Raw genomic sequence first — 19449 nt, 5'->3', positions numbered from 1 at the left:
TATGTCTTATCCTTCTTTTCCACTAGCAGGCCTTCCGGTGTCCACCCCTAGTTGTGGCAACCTACGCCTGCTGGAGGAATTTTCTTTCAGTTCTCCTGTCACTAAGTTATTTATTTATTCCGTTATTAATTTTTTCGTTCATATTATAAAGGTATCGTTTGCATGCTGATCCGACCCTTATATGTTTCAGGCAGCGCACGGTAAAACAAAATGGCCGCGTATCTTCTCACATCGCTCCAATTTCACTCTTACCGTGTAAATGCCTCTCTTCTCTTTATCGGCCATTGCCGACGCTCTTGCTATCCCGTCTCACTCCTTCCACGATAAACAGAGCGGAGGTATGCTCAAGTGAATTCAGGTTTGCCACGTTGTACTGCTCGTGCGGGATCGACTGGAACCTTAGGTTAAGGTTGGACCTCTTGGAACGTCGACCCGAAAACGCGCCGCAAGCGCTTTTCATATTTTTGGTTGAAGACATTTTTTTCAAGGTGTATGCTTTATTTTCTATCACAAATATCAAGCAGCCATGTATTTTTAATTAAAATAACACTGCGAATAACACGGATGTATTGACTGTTTGCCTCAAATACGCCTAATCGTTTCTTCTTGCTCGAGAATGTTGATAAGTATGAAGCCTGCCACCACACTTAGTAGATTACACAAGTTTTAGCAATATAAACATCTCGTTCAAGAATATTTAAAAGTATTGGCCGGGTGGTTGAATCGAGGGGCAGACAGACAGACAGACATACAGACAGACCGACCGACAGACAGACAGACAGACAGACAGGGCGACAAAGAGAGAAACCAAAATTTTCGCGTTTAGGTGGCCCAAGAAAGACTACTGGCTTTAAGACAAGAGGAGCACGTCAGAAGAGCGCACGAGCGCCAATCTACGTAGTGGAAACCATGAATGCTCCGCCAAAAGGCCGCAAAGGCCTCGCAGCACTCTCAAAGCTCAGGCCCAGGGACCAAGCGCGCCAGACCAGTGTGTGGCGCCGTCATTCGCTGCGCTCGCTAGCTCTAGTGGCAGCGTTCGGCAGAGCACCGGGATCGCATTCCTACTTCCTGGGGTATGTTCCTGTGTGTCGGCCAAAGAGGAGTCCAGGTTAACCGCGAACGTGAGCAAGTCAGTTCATGGGAATGGTAACACTTGTTGGCTGAAATTATGTTATTGTTCCTACACTAGTGAATCTACCTTAAGTGCGGATTTGGTGGTGCGTGAACGTAAAGGTGCTAGCCACTGCGGGAACTCCAAAAATTGTAGTTATTTACCACACAGGTGCGCCATCATGAGGTGTCATGTGGTGTGACAAAAATGTTGTGCTGGGCGGAGAACGGAAGCATGTCCCATGGTGCTATCGTTCTAAATATTTCTGCCTTTTACAAATATACTGCCCTCTCCTCTCTGCTCTGCTAACACCTTTCATTCCTTCGTCGGCCCAACTGCTATTTCCTTTAGCTGCATGCACCCTTGATACAGCCCTCCAATGAACAGCCAACATGCACTGCAGACTGGTTCCACAGTCAACTCATAGCCCATTATGACGCCGCTTGCCTGAGGCGTTCGTCAACCACTGCTTCCGGGTGGGAGCCCATCGGTGCCGTGCAACACGTGTGCCATGACATGTGCGCCACGTGTCGGTACAGGCATTCGATGTACTGCAAACTCCACACGGCTCCGGAATCGGCGCACGCTGGAAGCGGGATATCGGAGACGCGGGCTCCGATGCTCCGCATGGCGCTCGTGCTCAGCAGGCTGTCCACAAATTTCTTGGCACCTAAAATCGCGCAAACAAATTGTTAACTTTCACCCATTCTGTCGTATAGTACACTCCCGGCAAGACAAAAAAATACGTTTCGGCATGGAGTGGCAGCCGCTACGTCATCTGTGCCTGTTGCGTATTATCGTCAAGACCACACGGCAACCAATACACTGCAGCCTCACACTGACAGAACGTTCTCTATCGCCTCAAAAGCACAACATATACTAATGACGGACAGCTTGCAGTTGACAAAACTAATGGCATTCTTCCTGTCACGAAACAAGCGGCACAACTTGCCCACGCTACAGGATCCATTGAGGCGCCAAGACTGCGCTTATGCGTTAGAGCTTTGAACTGGATTCGACATGGCTCATCGTCACCTCCATCGCCTAGCCCTTTTCTCGGTCACCCAGTGACAGTTTTTAATTAGCCTGGGCCCAGCCGTGTAATGGCATAGATTCCCACAAACCCCTTTGTAGCTTTCAGACATTACTGGAAGACCTGTAGCCTTGTCCGTAGCATTTACAACCGAAGGCCGCTGCTGCCTTACATTGTTCCTTGGCGAATACATTCCAGCATAGGCTGTACAATGCGAATCTTTAAGGCAACTTCTAGCAGCATAAGGCACGCTGAAATACCGGTGTGCCAGCCCGCAGGCATGCTTCAATGCTCGCACGGACAGTTTCGCGGATGCAATAACTTTTCGCATTTATGTCTGTCATCGTTATAAACGCGCACATCACCACATGTAAACAGTGTGTGAGCCGCTGATCTCTCCGTGTATGTCTTACGTGTAAGCGTTCCATCTTACCTGGAATCTTTACCCCTTTTTATCCTACATCTCTTCCGATTAGTTCACTGATCAGTTCGGTTGGACGTGGTGGTACTTTTAAATTAATCAAGGGTTGGTTCCAGTGCCACCAATTACTTCTGCTCCCACACGCCTCAAGCTGATGCGCTGATTTGAAGATAGCGGATACGTAGGTTTAATCGCAACGAAACATACGGGTGGTTGCTGGCTCAGCCCATGACCGCGTATGCTGCTGTTGTGGGGCAAAACGGTCGCAGAAGTGCTATTCGGTAGGTATTCTAAAACTCAAATGAAGCACAGTACATTAATAGGACAGGAAAGACAGAATTAAAACATATGCGTGCTCTTTCTATTTTCTTCTATATTGGTATCGCATTGTGGTTCTTAAGGTACGCTACATTAATGCCCCCCCCCCCCCTCCCATAATGTTTATGGGGATTCGGCCTTACAAACGGTATTAAACAACCTTCATAGCCTTTAATGCAGTCCAGGATCAATGCAAAACGTCGACAGCTCTGTCTCAACTTTGTAAGAGCTCTACGAAAACACCTGCTATTCTGTATAACGGGCCTTAACAGATGTTGAAGAAAGCACCTAAAATAACTGTAATCAACCCATTTTGTGCTGGTACGGCTATGGAAATTTATAAGAGCGCATAGGCACCTGTATTTTGTTTCTGGCCGAATAACAAAACTACTTAATATTAGCAGGAGAGCTTTAAGGCGAAGTATTAAATTACTGAATTCCTCCTTCCTCCATTTGGTCCTTCGTTCGTTCGTTCATTCGTTCGTTTGTTCTTTCGTTCCTTCCTTCCTTCCTTCCTTCCTTCCTTCCTTCCTTCCTTCCTTCCTTCCTTGCCCTTTCTTTTTCTTCAATTTTTCTAAGCGCAAAAGCTGTACGTAGAGGCACTTTCTGCACTCCGGCTGAGAGCCTGAGCCGGGTAGTGAATTCGGCTTCAATATATGGGCGCGAACCCAATCTAATAAACATTTTTTCTCAAGAAATCATCGCCCTCTCGTCTGCAGTCATTACGCTAAATTGCGTATATCGGTGGGAACAAAATTCCACCTCCTCATTAAAATTTTTTGAGTCTCTAACGAATATGTCTCGAAATGAGAACAAGCAAATATACAAATCCGTCCTTGTAGGCAAAATACGTGTCGTTTAAACGTAAACCACGCCTCCGATGATATTAAATAACGGAATGGGCAGTGTTAACCAGCAAATGACAGACTCTGATTCTTCCAATTTGTCCTTCACGCTGTGGTGATAGATATGGATGAAAAACGTTATAAACTCTTACTAGCGTACTTACACTTTTTATATTTTTGTGTGTATTTTTCCTTATATCTGTTCCCCCCACGATCACATTTTTGACGCCGTACGCAGGACATTTGAGCGAAGAAATGCCCAAACACTATCGCTTAGGAAATTTCCTGAGACGCTTTTGTCACTGGCTCATGACCGATTGGAGTACAGTCGGGGTTAAGCGCAGATTGAGAGCGTGAACCCGCAAACAGTAAGTTATCTGAAAAGTATAGGCGTACAACAAATGATGCTCCAGGTTTTCTCCGCATTGTATACTAACGTGCCTACCGTTAGACATGGCCTTGATATCGTCAGGGTGCTCGAGCAGATGTGGGTCGATGAGAGGGTCGTCGTTGGGATCCGTACTTCGTAGAGTGATACGACCACGAGACTTCGGTCGGAGGAATATGAGGCTAACTTGGACGCCAGGGTCGTCAGTTATGGGCGCTAGGTAGCCGTCGTAAGCCTGAACGCAAGGTAGTCGCATACATTCTAGGTGGAAGCAGTGAAGAGTAAATGAGAGGTTCTTGTAGAGTATTCCCCGTGACCAAAACATCAAGCAGGTATTTACCGTACCTGAATCCTTCTTTATGGCAACATTGTTTCATCCCTGTATGCCCACAGTGCACCTTGTTTTCCCTGAACGCGCGGACACGTGAATAACTGCCTCTGATGTATTAGAACATTTGTACTACCAGGAATACATCAGCCCCACCGTAAATAAAACTGTCTTATCTGGCAGCCTACTCAGACACGCTGATGGTTCCAATCAAATGCACGTGAAAACGTTTTCTCCAAGAGCATAAGTATACCGGCTTTATAAACAACAAACCTCTCCCTTAGCTTCTTTACAATTTACCCTTTCTATATCATAGCCACCAATTTGCCTTAAAGGGGTACTGACACAAAATTTTGAAGGCGAGATAACCTGGGAGATAGATTTGTGCAAACACGCATCCATCATCTGCAAAATATCAGTGGCAAATACAGCCTAGAACATATTTAAAATCAATTTTAAAGTGGGCAAAACGCAACCGAGCACCCAGCGGAGAACCGCGCGCAAACGCATTCCCTGGATATTTTGTAAATAAACAACATCCAAACTCGTCACGAGTTTGTGTTGGCCGTTTCGGCTCGCCGCTCCAATCGGAGGTCGGAGCTTATGCTCTCGAGCAACGAACGTCCCGATCTTTGGCGGCGGATGCGCCGAGATTCTGCTGGCTCATCGGGCAGCCGGCCGCGTCGTAAGTTCTACAGCGATTCCAGGCACTCGATTTTTATTCCTTTTTGTTACACTAGACGCGAAAACGCGCCGGGGACACGAAAGGCGAACTGAGTGAGCCGCACGGTCTCTGCACAGGCGGCGGCTACGGCCGCAAGGTGGCGGAGGCCGGCGCAAGTAGCATGAGCGATAGCTTGTTACCGCTGCACGAAATGGGACCCAAATCCCAAATATGGCAGAAAATTTGGGAAGGAAGTAAATGATGCGATGGCGGGTTGCATTAAAAATCGTAATCTGCCCCCCCTACGAGAGCGGCAATCGAATATCCGCCGCATTGCTAAGCCGAGCACATCTGTTGGCGCACCTCTAGGCAGATCGGTCGGCTGCTCCCAGCACGGGTCTTCCCACCTACTGTCTCCAGCGTCGCGCGCCGTTCCCTAGCCGCGGAAGCAATTTGCACTCGCAGCGCCCGCGTCACGTCCATGGTCGCTTTTTATTTAAGCGTCTCAAGAGATCAGTGTATGGGGGCTTTTGCATAAACTTCCGGCGACACTTATTCCACAGTGCTACGGCAGCTCTGCTCTGTGATATCCGCCCGACAGTCACGTTGTCTGCTTTGTTTACACAAAATTTCGCGTGTCCCGGTACCCGCTGAATCCGAAACTGCGACTGGTCGCATTGAAAACGCCTCTGACTAAACAACTGTCGAACGCTACAGCAAATGAGGTTTCAACACGGGATAAGTAGGTCATTATGTACTTATCGCAACGAAGAAAAGGTGCAAAATTTTTTGTCAGTGCCTTAACACACAGGCTCTTAGCAACACGCATAGCATGTAATTCGTTACGTAATTGTTAAAACAGAAGAATCGCTGGTGGTTATACAGCTGCATTCAAGCAAATTTGTCGGCTATGTCAGATACACGGAAACGGGATTGGCATATTCAAGCATTTCCAAGTAATATTGGACTCCAGGGCGTGCACAGAATGCGGTGGAGCAAAATCAAAACGTTGTTTCTGTAGCGGCCACCGTAGGCCAGGGCGCAGAAAAAGACACTAGCGATGGTTCGGTGGTGATGTATCTTACCGGCAGCATACCATTCACACATAAAGTTTAGCATCCACAGACGTGGATGCATTTTAGAAAAGCTCTTGCAGCAACTCGAATAATTTCATTTGCTCGGAACGGAATCCCTCCTGACACCAGCCGCTCCTTCTGCTGAGGCTTTGAGCATTCGGATGTGCCGAGGGTGTCGAATCTCGGCGAATGATCTGTAGTTAGGAAGTCTTTCATCATTGGCAGCATAAATGGAAACCATGGTTCGGGAGCAATTGGTGCTGCTAAGCTTAATAATTAGTTTCAAATGGTCTGTAGGAATGATGTGGGTTGTATTAGTGATTTTGGCCTCCCGCGATGCTAACGCCTGGATATTGTAGGCCGGTCCATTTAATAAATCAGAAATTTTCCTCCGTTTCCCTGATTCTTAGCGCCACTGTCGAAAGAGAGGAATTTGCGTAGGCGTAAAAACGGTTGGAGAATTAATTTAGTAGCCCGAAATTTCATTGGGTGCTCCCCAAACTTGGTAACGGGGGCTCTGAAGATAATGGCGTAACCGCGCCTTTCCTTGTTAAATATTGTGCGTCTGTTGTCGTAATTGGTTATTGCCACATTCAGCTTCGCCCTGCATGCGCGTTCCATGCGAAACCATTTGAGGGTAAAGCGGCTCATCAGCGGCTCAGTAAAGCGGCTAAGTCATCACCCATTTACTAATTAGGAGACACTCCGGACTGTAACTGTCTGGTTGTTGTTAGAAAATAGTATAGTTGACTCGCACGTCTCAATGAAACAAATCAATAAACCCGCACATTATATCCTGCAAGGTAAGTGAACGTTTGAGCATTAAAACGTGGTGTCATTTCTTTGAGGGTATATTTGTAGAATCCATAAGTATACGGCAGTTCTGCGGGAACTAATCCTTGCAGCGGGACATATCATTTAAAGGGCCCGTTTCAACATCGATGCCTAAATTATGTTTAAATCAGACACTTGGCTTTTCGAGCGAATTAAACGAACATTATAGTTCTTATTCACGCGTGGCAGAGCCAAACAAAGTTGTAATTAGGTTACATTTACCTTCATTATTATGTTAGTTGCAGCCGTTGTCGCCATCACATGCGCTCCGCGTACAATGGCATGAGAAGTAACTTCATTTAACAGACGAATAAATGGCCCTGTCACTCCCACCTGTCATCTTTTCAGCGAACACCCTCAAAAACGACTCGTTACTGCCATCGAGATGACACACGTTTTCACAAAATGTTTATGCTAAGCATGAGGAATGTTACGGTTTTCTTCTCCAAAATATGCTCACTCTGCAAGTCTGCTTATTTGTTTGATGTTAAGTTTGGTGTATTTTCAAACACCTGCCGACGTGCTTCCAGCAGACATTCTAAGATTGTGTTTCCCACCTCTGGCAAGAAGCCCAAGCTCAGCATTGCCACCCTTGCGAGATCGTTGGCCGGTATGGACGAGATGACGGCGGCCAAGATGTCAGGCGAATCAGCCAAAACCGAAGCGTTGTGAGAGCTCAGGAACTGTAGGACCTCGGCGCCTGCTGGGATTGAGAATGCCCCTTGGGAGAGCAGCAGCAGAATAGAAAACATTAGACAGCAGTGCACTCGTTCCACGGTGTTATTCTGAGAGAGCTGCATCATCTGCCAAGATGGTTTCGCCGCTATACTTGAATCATAAATACTCCAACTGCTCTCTTGGCGTATAAATACTATTTTTGAGTAATTTTACGGGCAATGGAGTGAATTTGCCTTTTTATCTGAACAGGATGTATGGTTGATTACAAGCCAGAAGGCCTCTTTTCGTACGAGCGCACGTCAAAAAAACGCTCAGTTGTTCTTGTCAGATTAACCAAGACTATGAGCGCGTAATAAACACCTCAACAGGAAAGGGCGGAGAGGCAGTTCTGTCCCACCCAACTTTGATACCACTCTCTCTCTCTTTTTCCCTTTTCTGATGAGTAAAAGTGCAATTGGGATCTTCACCAAAGGGAGTGGCGATTGAGACTATGGAACAGAATGACGTGGCTATGTATCTTATATGTAGGCCCTAATTATGATTACAAGTGTGACATAGAGCGGGGTGAAATGGGGAGTCACCTGAGAAAGATATTGAGTCTCCACGCCAGCACTGCGAAATTTCATGTCCACCGAACATATTGAAAATCATCACAAATACTGGTGCGTGTACGCAATGATTTCCGGCTTCAGAGTAGTGGTCAACATATTTGCCTACAATAACCACTGGTACGTCATCTACTTGTCCGATCAATGCTAAGGGATCCTTCACACATTTCCAAAGGCCTGTTTTGTAATATTATATTGGACACATTGTTTAAGTTTTGGAACGCACAAAAAAAAAGAAATAACCGAGGAAACCTTTGGCCAATACACCTGTACGACGCATTGTTCCTGTGTGGGAATTTGACACTGCGTAAAATGTCGGACTCGCACGATAGAAAAAAGTTACGACGGTAAACGTTGGCCTGTGCATCTCAACGTGCGTGTGTCACTGAAGGTGTTAGGCAAAAACTGGACGTAGCTCTAATCTAAGTATAAAGACGTCCGGAGCAGGCTAAGGACCTGCGAAGTGCCTTAAACTCATCATCGTCAAGCTTCGCGTATTCTACACCATGGGTGTACCTAAAACCATGGCGTACGTTTAACACCATGAAAATACCCCGAAAAGCGATGGCCACTACGTGTCTGCCGGAATATGCTTGCCGATGGGTTATCACGTGACTCAGTTTGCCCTTGAAAACAGACGCCGAGAGAGATTGGAACCTACTAGAGGTAGCTTTAAAAGGCGACTGGTTAAGGTGGTATCGATATTTACGGATCGCCTAATAAAAGCCCTTACTACACCAATTTCACCTGCACAAGTTCTTATGTGCGCTGTAATCGTTAACATAAATCCTCAAACCCTTTCTACGAAAATTGGGTGTTTGTTTCATACGTCAGGTGCATTTAGATGGGCAATTAGAGCGAGCGCACACGGGTGAGAGGAAGCTGGTGGCCTACCGGTCCTTTTACGAGTGAACTGGTCGACGTCCTTGAGGCCTAAGGGTGGTAGAACGACGTACTGGTCGGTAATGATGGGCACTGCGTTGATAGACGTGACGTGGTCCTGCAAGCTCCTGCCCACCGGGAGGTCGGCCACCACAGGAATCTGCCACGTGTGGGGTGAAAATGAATATGAAGGTGTACGTGCGTAGATTGTCATACTGTACAAAAGTCGCATACACGTACTGTACAAAGGTCAAGTCACTGGTTTTGCGAGGAAGACGCAGCTACGGCCACGTAACACCCGGCATTTTCGCAAAAAATGCGGAATTTGCGAAAGTAACTAAATTAATTGTTATAGTATCCTAAATGGATATATTGATGGAAGAGAATTCTGAAAATACAAAAATAAGAGAGAAGAAAAGTCAAATTTCACAAAAATGATCTGACAAATTCAAAAACGTGCATTTTGTACATCTCCGCCGAGAAACGAAGACTAAACTAGAAAATCGCGGGAAAGTACCTTCGAAATGCCAATAAAACAATATGCAAACGGACCGACTCTGCACTAGCTGCGGCTCGGATCTTAGGAAAGATACATAATTGCTGAATTGAAGGCACTGAATCGTTACATTTGTATAAATTTCCATCATTAGAGAAAATAACCAAACGAAAACCTAAAAACAATATATCAAAACAACATCTTCGGCTAATCGTAGCCAAATATTTCTGCCAAGACCTCAATGTAAACAAGCCGCATAAGAATACTGCGCATTAGCAGAAAATCCTCTGAGTTCAGCAGATGTTTTGGGATATTCTTTATGAGTAACTGCCTGGGCATGATAACGGTGTCGATTCCAAGTTGCTTTTGAAAGTTACCAGCGTTGCGTTTATATTCTACGCTATTCGTAATGTAGGCGAATCGCTGATAGCCTTACATTTCGGTTGTGGCCTTGCTATAGGGGGATCTTTATTGTACGTAGATTGGTAACGTTCTTTAGGGCAGCAGAAAATGGGTGTGTAAGTTTTTTATATGAATAGCGCTCTAAAGCAACAACAGTTCATATTGAGGGCATGTGAAGACGGTGCGGCTACTGCGGTAGCGGGTATAATGCCCCTCGATAGGAGCAGGATATTTTCTGGGTAACCAGCAAGAGCAGGGAGACCGAGAGTCATACATGCATACATTGCAATACCGGATAAGAATGATAGTGATATTTAGAGGCCGCGTTTCATATTGGACACTAATGCGTACGCAATGACGATAAAATCGAGTGCTTAGTGGTCATGGCAATTCTTACCAAGTTCCCTAATTACACTGGATATCTTTAATTTTGCAAACATATGAGCAGTGGCTCTTCATGCCTTCTCGTACTAGTTTAGGTTTTTTGTGTGTGCATACATATTGCCGCGAACCATACATTGGGTTTGTTTATTTGTGTTTTGCTTTTAGCGCCCGGCTGCGCCGATCTGTGTTATCTCTGCGCCAAGGGAAGCGCGTGTTCCATTATTTCTTTCTGGGCTGCATGTGTTATCTGTTGTGATAGGGAGAGCATTTCGATCTAACGTGAACAGCCCAGAATAATCTTCTTGGATCTACTATGTTCTCGATGCGAATCGACGTTTCGAGAACCACGCGCGCCAAAAGATAAAAAGCCTGCAGTGCGGACGCCGGGGCATTCGATTCGACGACACTCGCCTGTGCAAGTCACTTTGTTGACCGCTGCTTCGCCGCCTCTGTATTCTTTTGAGTTGTTAGGGGAGCACAAGTTAGCTCCAATAAACGTGTTCCTCATTCAACACAACTGCATTGTCATTGTCTTCGTGACAATATCCACTTCCTGCTTCATAAATGTTGGTTATGTCCGCAGCTTCGTCTTTGTGCTTCCTCATTGTCGTAGCTTTTGTCGCACTGCTCCGGCTCTAAAGTTTTATTTACTTCCAACAGTTCGCAATATTTCTAAACGTAACAATCCTCCATACTCCACCTAGAAGTAGCACATTTAATGTTCAGTCGCAGTCCACAGGGTGGAAAGGGTTTTCAATTTAAGTGTTGCGTGAGGTTGGTTTTGCTCCGGTTTACCATTTACCGATATTGCCCAATCGGCCACGAAATTTCAATAGATCACGGAAAAGTTGGAGCTATACGAAACAACATAAGCGGTAATTCACTTTGTCAACTCGTGTGGCGCGCAATCCTCCTGGAGTAGTGTTTCAGCGGTGTCCTGACTGCCGGTGTTCACGTCATTGACAGCTGGCTGTATAGTCGGTTCCACAGCATAGCCTATTCTCCAGTGTTCAGTGATTCACATGAGCTGTTCACGAGTATGATGGGTAAAGGAATGTTGTTCTGCTTTCGTCGGGGTTTATTGCAATTACACCTTACTGGTAATGTGTACATGATCATCGGCGGCTGGTGTCCACATCTCTACGGCGTATCCTAATTTGTAGTAATCAATAATTCGCAGAGTTATCTCCGGAGTGCTGTAGGGAGGCACGTTGTTCTGCTTTTTCGCTTTTTAGTTCTGAAGTGTCCGCTGTTGGATTAGGGGAAAGATGAGGAATAAATGTGTGTTTGAGCTGCCCGCTCAGCATTTTCTTTATAATTCCCCGTTCCTACGCGCTCTCCTTTGCACTTTTCTTGGCGCGTGATAGTCCTCACCCCCTTATGTATCCTCCTCTACCGATTCACACTTTCCTCTCTGTAGTGTCGCGTCCGCGACGGCCCCGAAGGGCGAAGCAGGAGACAAACGCCCGGTGAAAGAGTCAAGCCAAAAAGAGAACATTTATTCAGAGTGACGTCACATATATACCCGCGGCGTAGCCCCCTGGTGGTATAACCACCGAAACGCTTAGATGCGAAAACCCCGGGTACTACATACTTCCTCCCTTGAAACAGAATTCCCCCCTTGGGAGGAAAGGCTAGATACAGGAAATAAAATAGCCCAAAATAGAGGCACAAACTCAACTGCTCGAAATGCAGTCTCTGCTCTGTCTACCCTTCCTTCGGGGACGATTGACTACCCGTTTCAGAGTTTATAAGACCATACGAAAAATTTTCTATAGTTAATTTGGACTCTCTGCACAGCACTGCACTTTCACGGCACGCACACAGCACTGTTTCTGGCGAACCCTCTGTCACCTTCGTATCCCCCTTTTCTTTTTCGTCTTTTTCTTGTACTTATCAGCGGACTCGTCGTCGCACTCGACGTCCTCGATCTTGGGCTTCTTCGGCTTATCCTCTTCGTTGGCCTTCTCTGCCTCTCCCTCGGGCTTGTCTGCTTCGTCGGCGTTTCCGGCTTCTCCCTCCGGCTTGTCAGCTTCTTTGGTCTTGTCGACGACTCCCTCAAGCTTGTCTGCCTCTTTGGCCTTCTCGACGTCTCCCTTGGTCTTCTCAGCTTCTTTCTCTCCTTCCTTCTCGACGAGGGGTTTGATCGGGTCATGGGCGAATAATTGAATCTCAGGTGAAGTAGCTATTTGATAGCATTGGGCCTGTTCTACAAGTATCAGACGGAGGGCATAAATGGCATGCATGCCAAGTAGAGATCTCCCTTTTGGCTCAACATAAAATAAGACAGGTTCCTGGGTATTGTTAAACTGAACAGTAGCTGTGAAGCATCCTGACACAGGTATGATACCACCCGAATAATCTTTAAGAATAAGTGGTGGAGCTTCAAGTGCTATCTGCGTAGCAAAGTAACGTTGAAACATTTCTTCGGATAAAATTGAGACAGCTGAGCCTGTGTCTACCAGAAGCGAGAGTGAAGTGCCATTCACCTTGACATCAGCGTAAAATCCTTGCCGTGATGAATTTGCGTGTTGGCCAAGCTGGTTGACGACTATGGCCTTATGGCCGTCGGGTGGGGTATCGATGTTTCGCAACGGTGGCAGGGTGTATCGTTCCACATGAGGTGACGACGGATGCGTGGTTGCAGAACGCGGTGTACGGCAGGCATTCCTGAAGTGGCCGATTTTACCACACAGGAAACACGCTTTGCCCTGAGCGGGGCACTGTTGAAGCGGACGCGGCGTACAGCAGGCATTCCTGAAGTGGTCGATTTTACCACACTGGAAACACGTTTTCCCCAGAGCGGGGCACTGTTGAAGCGGGTGCCACATCCTACCACAGCGGCCGCACGCTGGAGAACGCAGATCACTGGTCCGGGCTAACCTGATCCCAGGACGTGACGGTGGTGCACTTCTGTTTGTTGATATTGTGGGGCGAAACTCGCGACGTGGAAATCGGGTTGGGCGCCGTTGAAATCGAAGCGGTCGAGCTCGTTGAGTCCCGTCGATCGCTTGAACTATTTCTTCTCTGGCTGCTCGATATCGTTGCAGCAGATCCTGGACTTCAGTTACGTTTTGTATGACTTCGATGGCTTTTTCAAACGTGAGTGCCGGGCCTTCTGTGAGCAGACGTTCTCTTGTGCGATCGGACGCAAGTCCCACGATGAGTTGATCCACGAGTGACGCGGCTTCGTCGGAGCCGAAGTTGCATTGTCGACCCACGTATTGAACACGGCGCGCAAAGTCGACCGCCGATTCCGTTCCTTCTTGACATAAACTTCGGAACTGTATGCGGTTCGCCCGCTGTGATGTGGAGACGTCAAAGTGAGCCGCGAGGCCCTGAACGAGATATTCCTAGTCGTTGCCGGTGCTTGCGCCCGCCGGTCTGGCTGACTCGATCATATGCGCAGTTCGATTCGCTTCCGCTCCCAAAAAGGTCTTCAACAGCGCTGTTTCACAGCCTGCTGCGATAAGGTATGTTTCGAACGAGCGATGCCACTGGCGCCATGCGATGGCCGGCCTCCCCGGGTCCGGCAAAATGGTTGCGGCTTCGCGGCTATGTCAGCCCTCTTGACACGATAATGAACGAAGTGGTGCCGCTTTACTTTGTTTTATATAATCCTGGTGCAAGAAATACTTGGTGCCAGTTGACGATATCTTCCAGTATTACCTGAAGGTTACATGTCGCTGGACGTATTTGCTGCGTGTCGCTCGATGCACGTCGATTTCGCTGTCCACCCTTTCCTCGCCGGTGCGGTCGTCCGCGTAGGCCTAACTCTCTATCGCTCTCGGCTGACTGTTTCAGTTCTCACTACTTGAAAATAAAACTTGCGGCCTGTTCGGTGGCTTGCACGTTACTGAAGAAATGTCGAATGCTTACATTTCGGACGGTTCTTGAGTCGGATGCGCCATTGTGGTGTCGCGTCGGCGACGGCCCCGAAGGACGAAGCACTAAACAAACGCCCGGTGAAAGAGTCAAGCCAAAAAGAGAACATTTATTCAGAGTGACGTCACATATATACCCGCGGCGTAGCCCCCTGGTGGTATAGCAACCGAAACGCTTAGATGCGAAAACCCCGGATACTACACTCTCCTAACACGGCGGCTTGCGGCATGTTCTTCAAGATTTCACAGAAAGAGCACATGTACTGGCGATGTAAGGGTGTGAAAACCTTTCCGTATTCTTTGCTGTTCTATTCGTCACTTTGCGCCGTCCTAGCGGCTCCACTCCTTGTAGTCCCTTTGGGCTTCCCTGACTTTTTCCTCCCACCAAAGCGACCGGCCCAACCCAAGAACCCTTGCACTTGCATGGCGCTACCGCGTCATTTCGAACGGAATTGGGCCCAGCTTGCCCAAACAGCAGGCGGTGGATTACGAGAACGTAAACGTAAGCATGCTGCGGAAGTCCCGGCTATCTTCTAAAGCGTTTGGTTAGAAATTTTGCGAGGCCGAGGAAGGTAAGGGCGACTCATACTCGGTGTTCGCCTCAAAACTGAGAGTGAGCGTAGAAAAGTTGCTAACAGAATCGAAGGCTTTCGAAGAGCACGACGAGGTGGTTAAGTATCAGTTTTACCATGGACCACAGCAAAACGTGAGGAACTGAGTACTGTGCAGCAGATGTAAATATTGTGGACAGGCAGCTAAGCTCGCCGACGAGTTTGTCGCATGCCGCGCTGCGCGGGGGCCGATGGTCTAGCAAAGATTTCAGGCACAGGCCTGAAATTTCAGGCACAGATTTCAGGCGGGTGGAGTTTGGGCTAAGGAATGGAGCTTCCCAGAAAAATGGCGAAGCTAACAGAAGCATAGTCTTGGAAAGCGAAGCTAGCCGAGAAAACGAGAAGGGGTCGGGCGCAGACGCGGAGCGCCGAGAAAAAGCTTTGAAATGTACAAACAGCCCGCACGTTATACCTGTGAGGACGCCGGGCATTGAGCTACGAGTTGCCAAACGGCACGCTTGTCTTCTGCGTGTTGAACGAGAGTGAAAGTAGCAGGACACTTCTGGAGCCCTGCTTACACCATGTGGTCAACGGTAAACCACCGTGGCAAATATTGCGGGAATCAGCGGCGATGGTATACACATGGTCCACCTTTCGTACGTCCACCCGGACAAGAGAGAGAGAGAGAGAGAGAGAGAGAAGCAAACGGAAGGCCGAGAGGGTATCCAGGAATACAGCCCGTATCGATACTGAATACTTGGGAATGGGTGTGCAGGGGTGAAAGAGAGGGCAGGCAAAAAACAGGGGAAAAGAACAGGGCCGCGCACACACTTTAGTCCCTTGGCGGGCACGGTAAGCCTGTTTCCTTCGTAAAACGCAACAGGGCTTTTGTTGCCTTCTGCGAAGTCGATTGTAGGGGTCGGTGTCCTCTAACAGTCTCTAGTGTGAACAGTTGACGGTCCAATCGGTTGAGCTCGGCCGCCAAAACACGTCTTTCTAATGAATACTGCATGCAACGACAAAGGACATGTTCGATTTTCTCTTCAGCCTCGCAGGTGTCGCACTGGGCACTACTGGCCATCCTGATTGTCAAGGAGTAGGCTTTTGTGAAAGCCACTCCCAACCACAGTCTACAAAGTAAAGTAGACTCTGATCGAGGCAGCCAACACGGAAGGGGGGGCTGGAGGAGAGGGTCCTGGTTATGGAGGTGCGGATGCACAATGTCCCGTGTATGCCACTGAGTAATTGAGGTCATGCGCGCGAACTAACGAAGCAGCATAACGGCATCAGTCTTTGAAAGCGGAAGCAAGATGGTCCTTTCACTGTCATGACCTGTCTGGGCTGCTGCATAAGCGAAACATTGCCGGTGATTCCACAGTGACTTGGCAGCCACTGAAATAAAATATTATAGCCCTTTATGACAGCCTGGTTAAATGATTCTCGAATTTCTGCCACCAGTTTGTACAAAGGACCGTAGCGCATGGCTGCTGGAAAGTTTGCAGAGCGCCTTTGGAGTGGTCTTGGGCAATGCATATTTTCCCTACTCTAGACGCACATCGCGGCCAACTAAGAGAGGTGCGGGGAGCCTGCGCTTGCATTCCATGGGTCGCCCAAATATTAATGGGGCATGTACTGGATATCGCTGGCAAGCTGTAACGCAAAACTCCCAGGAAAAGCGCCTGGTACAGCTGCGGCATTTCTTTCACCGATGTGCTCCACGTCTTTAAAGCGAGAAATCTGAAAATGTGGGTGATGGCGGTGAGTTTCTTCTTTAAGACACATGTGAGCTCTATGACATGTCCCTGTCGATGACCACGCCAAGAAATGTGTGATTTCTGGAGCAAGGTATCGACTTTCCATTGATGGTGATGGGATATCAGGACATGTTTTTGCGGGTAAATGCAACCACCGCGCACTTGTCAATAGAAATGCTCAGTCCTTGCTTTTGGAGGTATGCTCTCGTCACATTGGCCGCTTTTTGAAGTCATGCTCACAGCTGAGGTCGATTGACACCCGAAGCCCACAGACAGATGTCATCGGTGTAAATGGATACGGAGACAGTATTCGGTAAAGCGTGTACGAGCCCGATTACAGCATAGTTGAAAAGGGTTAGGCTTAGCACCCCACCTTGCGGAACACCGCGTGGAATGGTGTTCTGCGATGTTGTGCTGTCTTGTGTCGTTACTAAGAATGATCTTCCAGACAAGAAGCGGTGTATCCATTTGTAAGTTCGGCCACCGAGTCCAAAGTGCTGAAGGGCGTCTAACACAGCCTCGTGAAACACATTATCATAGGCCCCCTTGATACCAGAAAGAGGGCTGCTGAAAGACGTTTGCGGCTTTTTCGTGCGCTACAAACGTGACTAAATCTACTGCAGAAGAACGGAAAGTTGCGCTAGTTGGTATGTGTTCATCTTGGTGGAAAACAAAAGCGCTCAAAAACCAGGGACGAAGGAAGACGTAGACAGCATGGCGCTTACTCGCAACTACTCGTTTATTGAAAAACATACACATATAAACATTTCAGAGCACACGTGGTTCGATTCCCTCCCCCATTATACACACCATTACAAGACTTAACAGCGGTCGAGGCACATGCGGCAGAAAAAGATAAAACACACGCCAAACATATAGTACCCAAAAAACTAAAACAGCGCCACAACCTTACATAAACCAAAGCATTCGTTCTGCAACGTGGGACAGAGATAGAAGTAGTCCTTGTCGGTCAAAGTGAGGGAGGAGGCTCTGAGACATCGTTCGCAACACAACTTCTCTGTTCGTTTTGTCCCGAAATTTTTGTAAAACTCAAGCTTCGCAATAAACAACGCTCGTTGCACGACGAATAAAGGGGGGGGGGTTGTGCTCTACTCCGCAGCTTTGTTTTGTTTGTTCGTTGTGCAACGTGTGTTGTTTATTGGTTACCGTTGAATTGTGGCCATATCTACGTGGGCCAGACTGGGCGATGTTTGAATATACGCCTACAAGAGCATCGAAGTTCATTAAAGTTGAAGGATGGCTCTAACCTGGCGAAACACCGTGTTGCGTGTGGTTGTACACCAATTTTTTGCGAGGCTTCAGTTTTATCAAAATTTCGGGACAAAACCACCAGAGAAGTTACAGAATCAGTCCACATTAAAAGGTATGGCGAACGATGTGTCAGCGCCTCCTCCCTCACTTTGACCGACAAGGAATACTCCTATCTGTGTCACACGTTGCGGAACTAATGCTTTGGTTTGTGTAAGGTTGTGGCGCTGTTTCAGGTTTTTGGGTACTATATGTCTGGCGTGTGTTTTATCTTTTTCTGCTCAATGTGCCTCGGCCGCTGTTAAGTCTTGTAATGGTGTGTATAATGGGGGAGGGAATCCGACCACGTGTACTCTGGATGGTATATATGTGTATGTTTTTCAATAAACGAGTAGTTGCGAGTAAGCGCCGTGCTGTCTACATCTTCCTCCGTGCCTGTTTTTTGAGCGCTTTTGTTTTCCACCAAGGTGACTAAATCTACCATACAGCAATAGAAGAACACTCTCGTCGTAAACCAGCCATAGCATCCGGATATGCATTGGGGTATTCAAGGTACCACTGCAACCGCGTGAGGATCTTCCTTTCCATGACCTTACCAAGGCAGCTTGACAGGGCAATAGGACGCTACGACGCCAAGTCAAGGGGAGATTTGCCAGGCTTTACAATTTAACGAGACAGCCTGTTTTCCAATGGGGGGGGGAGGGCACGAAACTATCTGTCCATGTCTGATTAAATAGATCCAGGAGCGCTTGTCGAGCTCCAGGGCCAAGATGGCATAAGGTGGACTACGTTACTCCATCGTGACCCGGTGGAGAACGACGCCAGCAGGGTTCCAGGGCTGCCTCGAATTCTTCCATTGATAAGAGAACGTCCATACGTTCGTCATGGGAATTAGGGGCTTGGCTGTTCCTCGCAGATCCAACGTTACCGGTTGTAGCAGCAACCCTCACGCAGAAATCCTCCACGACTTGCAACTCGCGACGGTTTTCATGGAGTGGCTTGAACAGGCATCGCTGCTTCACAGGCGTTGCCAGTCCACGCATTGCTCTTCATATAGAGAACACAGCTTTCCGAGGGTCGAGGAACTCACAAACGATTTCCACCTGTGTGCCTGAACCTGTGCGATGCGTCGCTGTATTTTATTGTGTGTGCGTCTGGCAGCCCTTAAGTCGTGCACGGATTTTGTACGCCTGTACCGTCACTCGGCGCGCAGGCGTTCAATTGCGCGCAGGCGTTCAAGTGCGATGTCAAAATCCGTGACTCTTGCAGGTAACGAGGTACATCTCCTGGATGATTGGGTTGCATGACTGAAAGCAACCTCTAGGCTTGTTGAAAGCCCATTTCGACAGGCCTCCTCAATCAGGGATTCGAATTTCAGCCAGTCAATATAAGTGATGGAATCACATAATCCTGACGTATGTCGGAATATGGTCGCTGCCATAAATCTCAATAGCAGTAAACTAGCGCAGACGGCCAGCCAAACGCCTTGAAGCCAACGTAAGATCGAGAGAGCTCCCGTATAA

The 19449-nt window shown here is 47.8% G+C and overlaps 1 protein-coding gene across 1 annotated transcript in view; it reads right to left on the bottom strand.

Moving 5' to 3' along the window:
- Positions 1-19449, bottom strand: part of LOC144167387 (glucose dehydrogenase [FAD, quinone]-like) — a 46265-nt gene that overhangs the window by 3052 nt on the left and 23764 nt on the right. The window contains exons 7-10 of the mRNA XM_077696663.1: positions 9199-9346; positions 7576-7739; positions 4174-4351; positions 1559-1781 (exon numbers count right to left, since the gene is read on the bottom strand). Of these exons, the coding sequence (XP_077552789.1) occupies positions 1559-1781; positions 4174-4351; positions 7576-7739; positions 9199-9346 (713 nt within the window). The remainder of the gene's footprint in view (positions 1-1558; positions 1782-4173; positions 4352-7575; positions 7740-9198; positions 9347-19449) is intronic.

Source organism: Haemaphysalis longicornis, unplaced genomic scaffold (genome assembly GCF_048455015.1).
Source record: "Haemaphysalis longicornis isolate Haplotype H1 unplaced genomic scaffold, Haemaphysalis longicornis Haplotype H1 scaffold_2, whole genome shotgun sequence".
Classification (NCBI taxonomy): domain Eukaryota; kingdom Metazoa; phylum Arthropoda; class Arachnida; order Ixodida; family Ixodidae; genus Haemaphysalis; species Haemaphysalis longicornis.
This window is presented reverse-complemented; position numbering and strand designations above follow the sequence as displayed.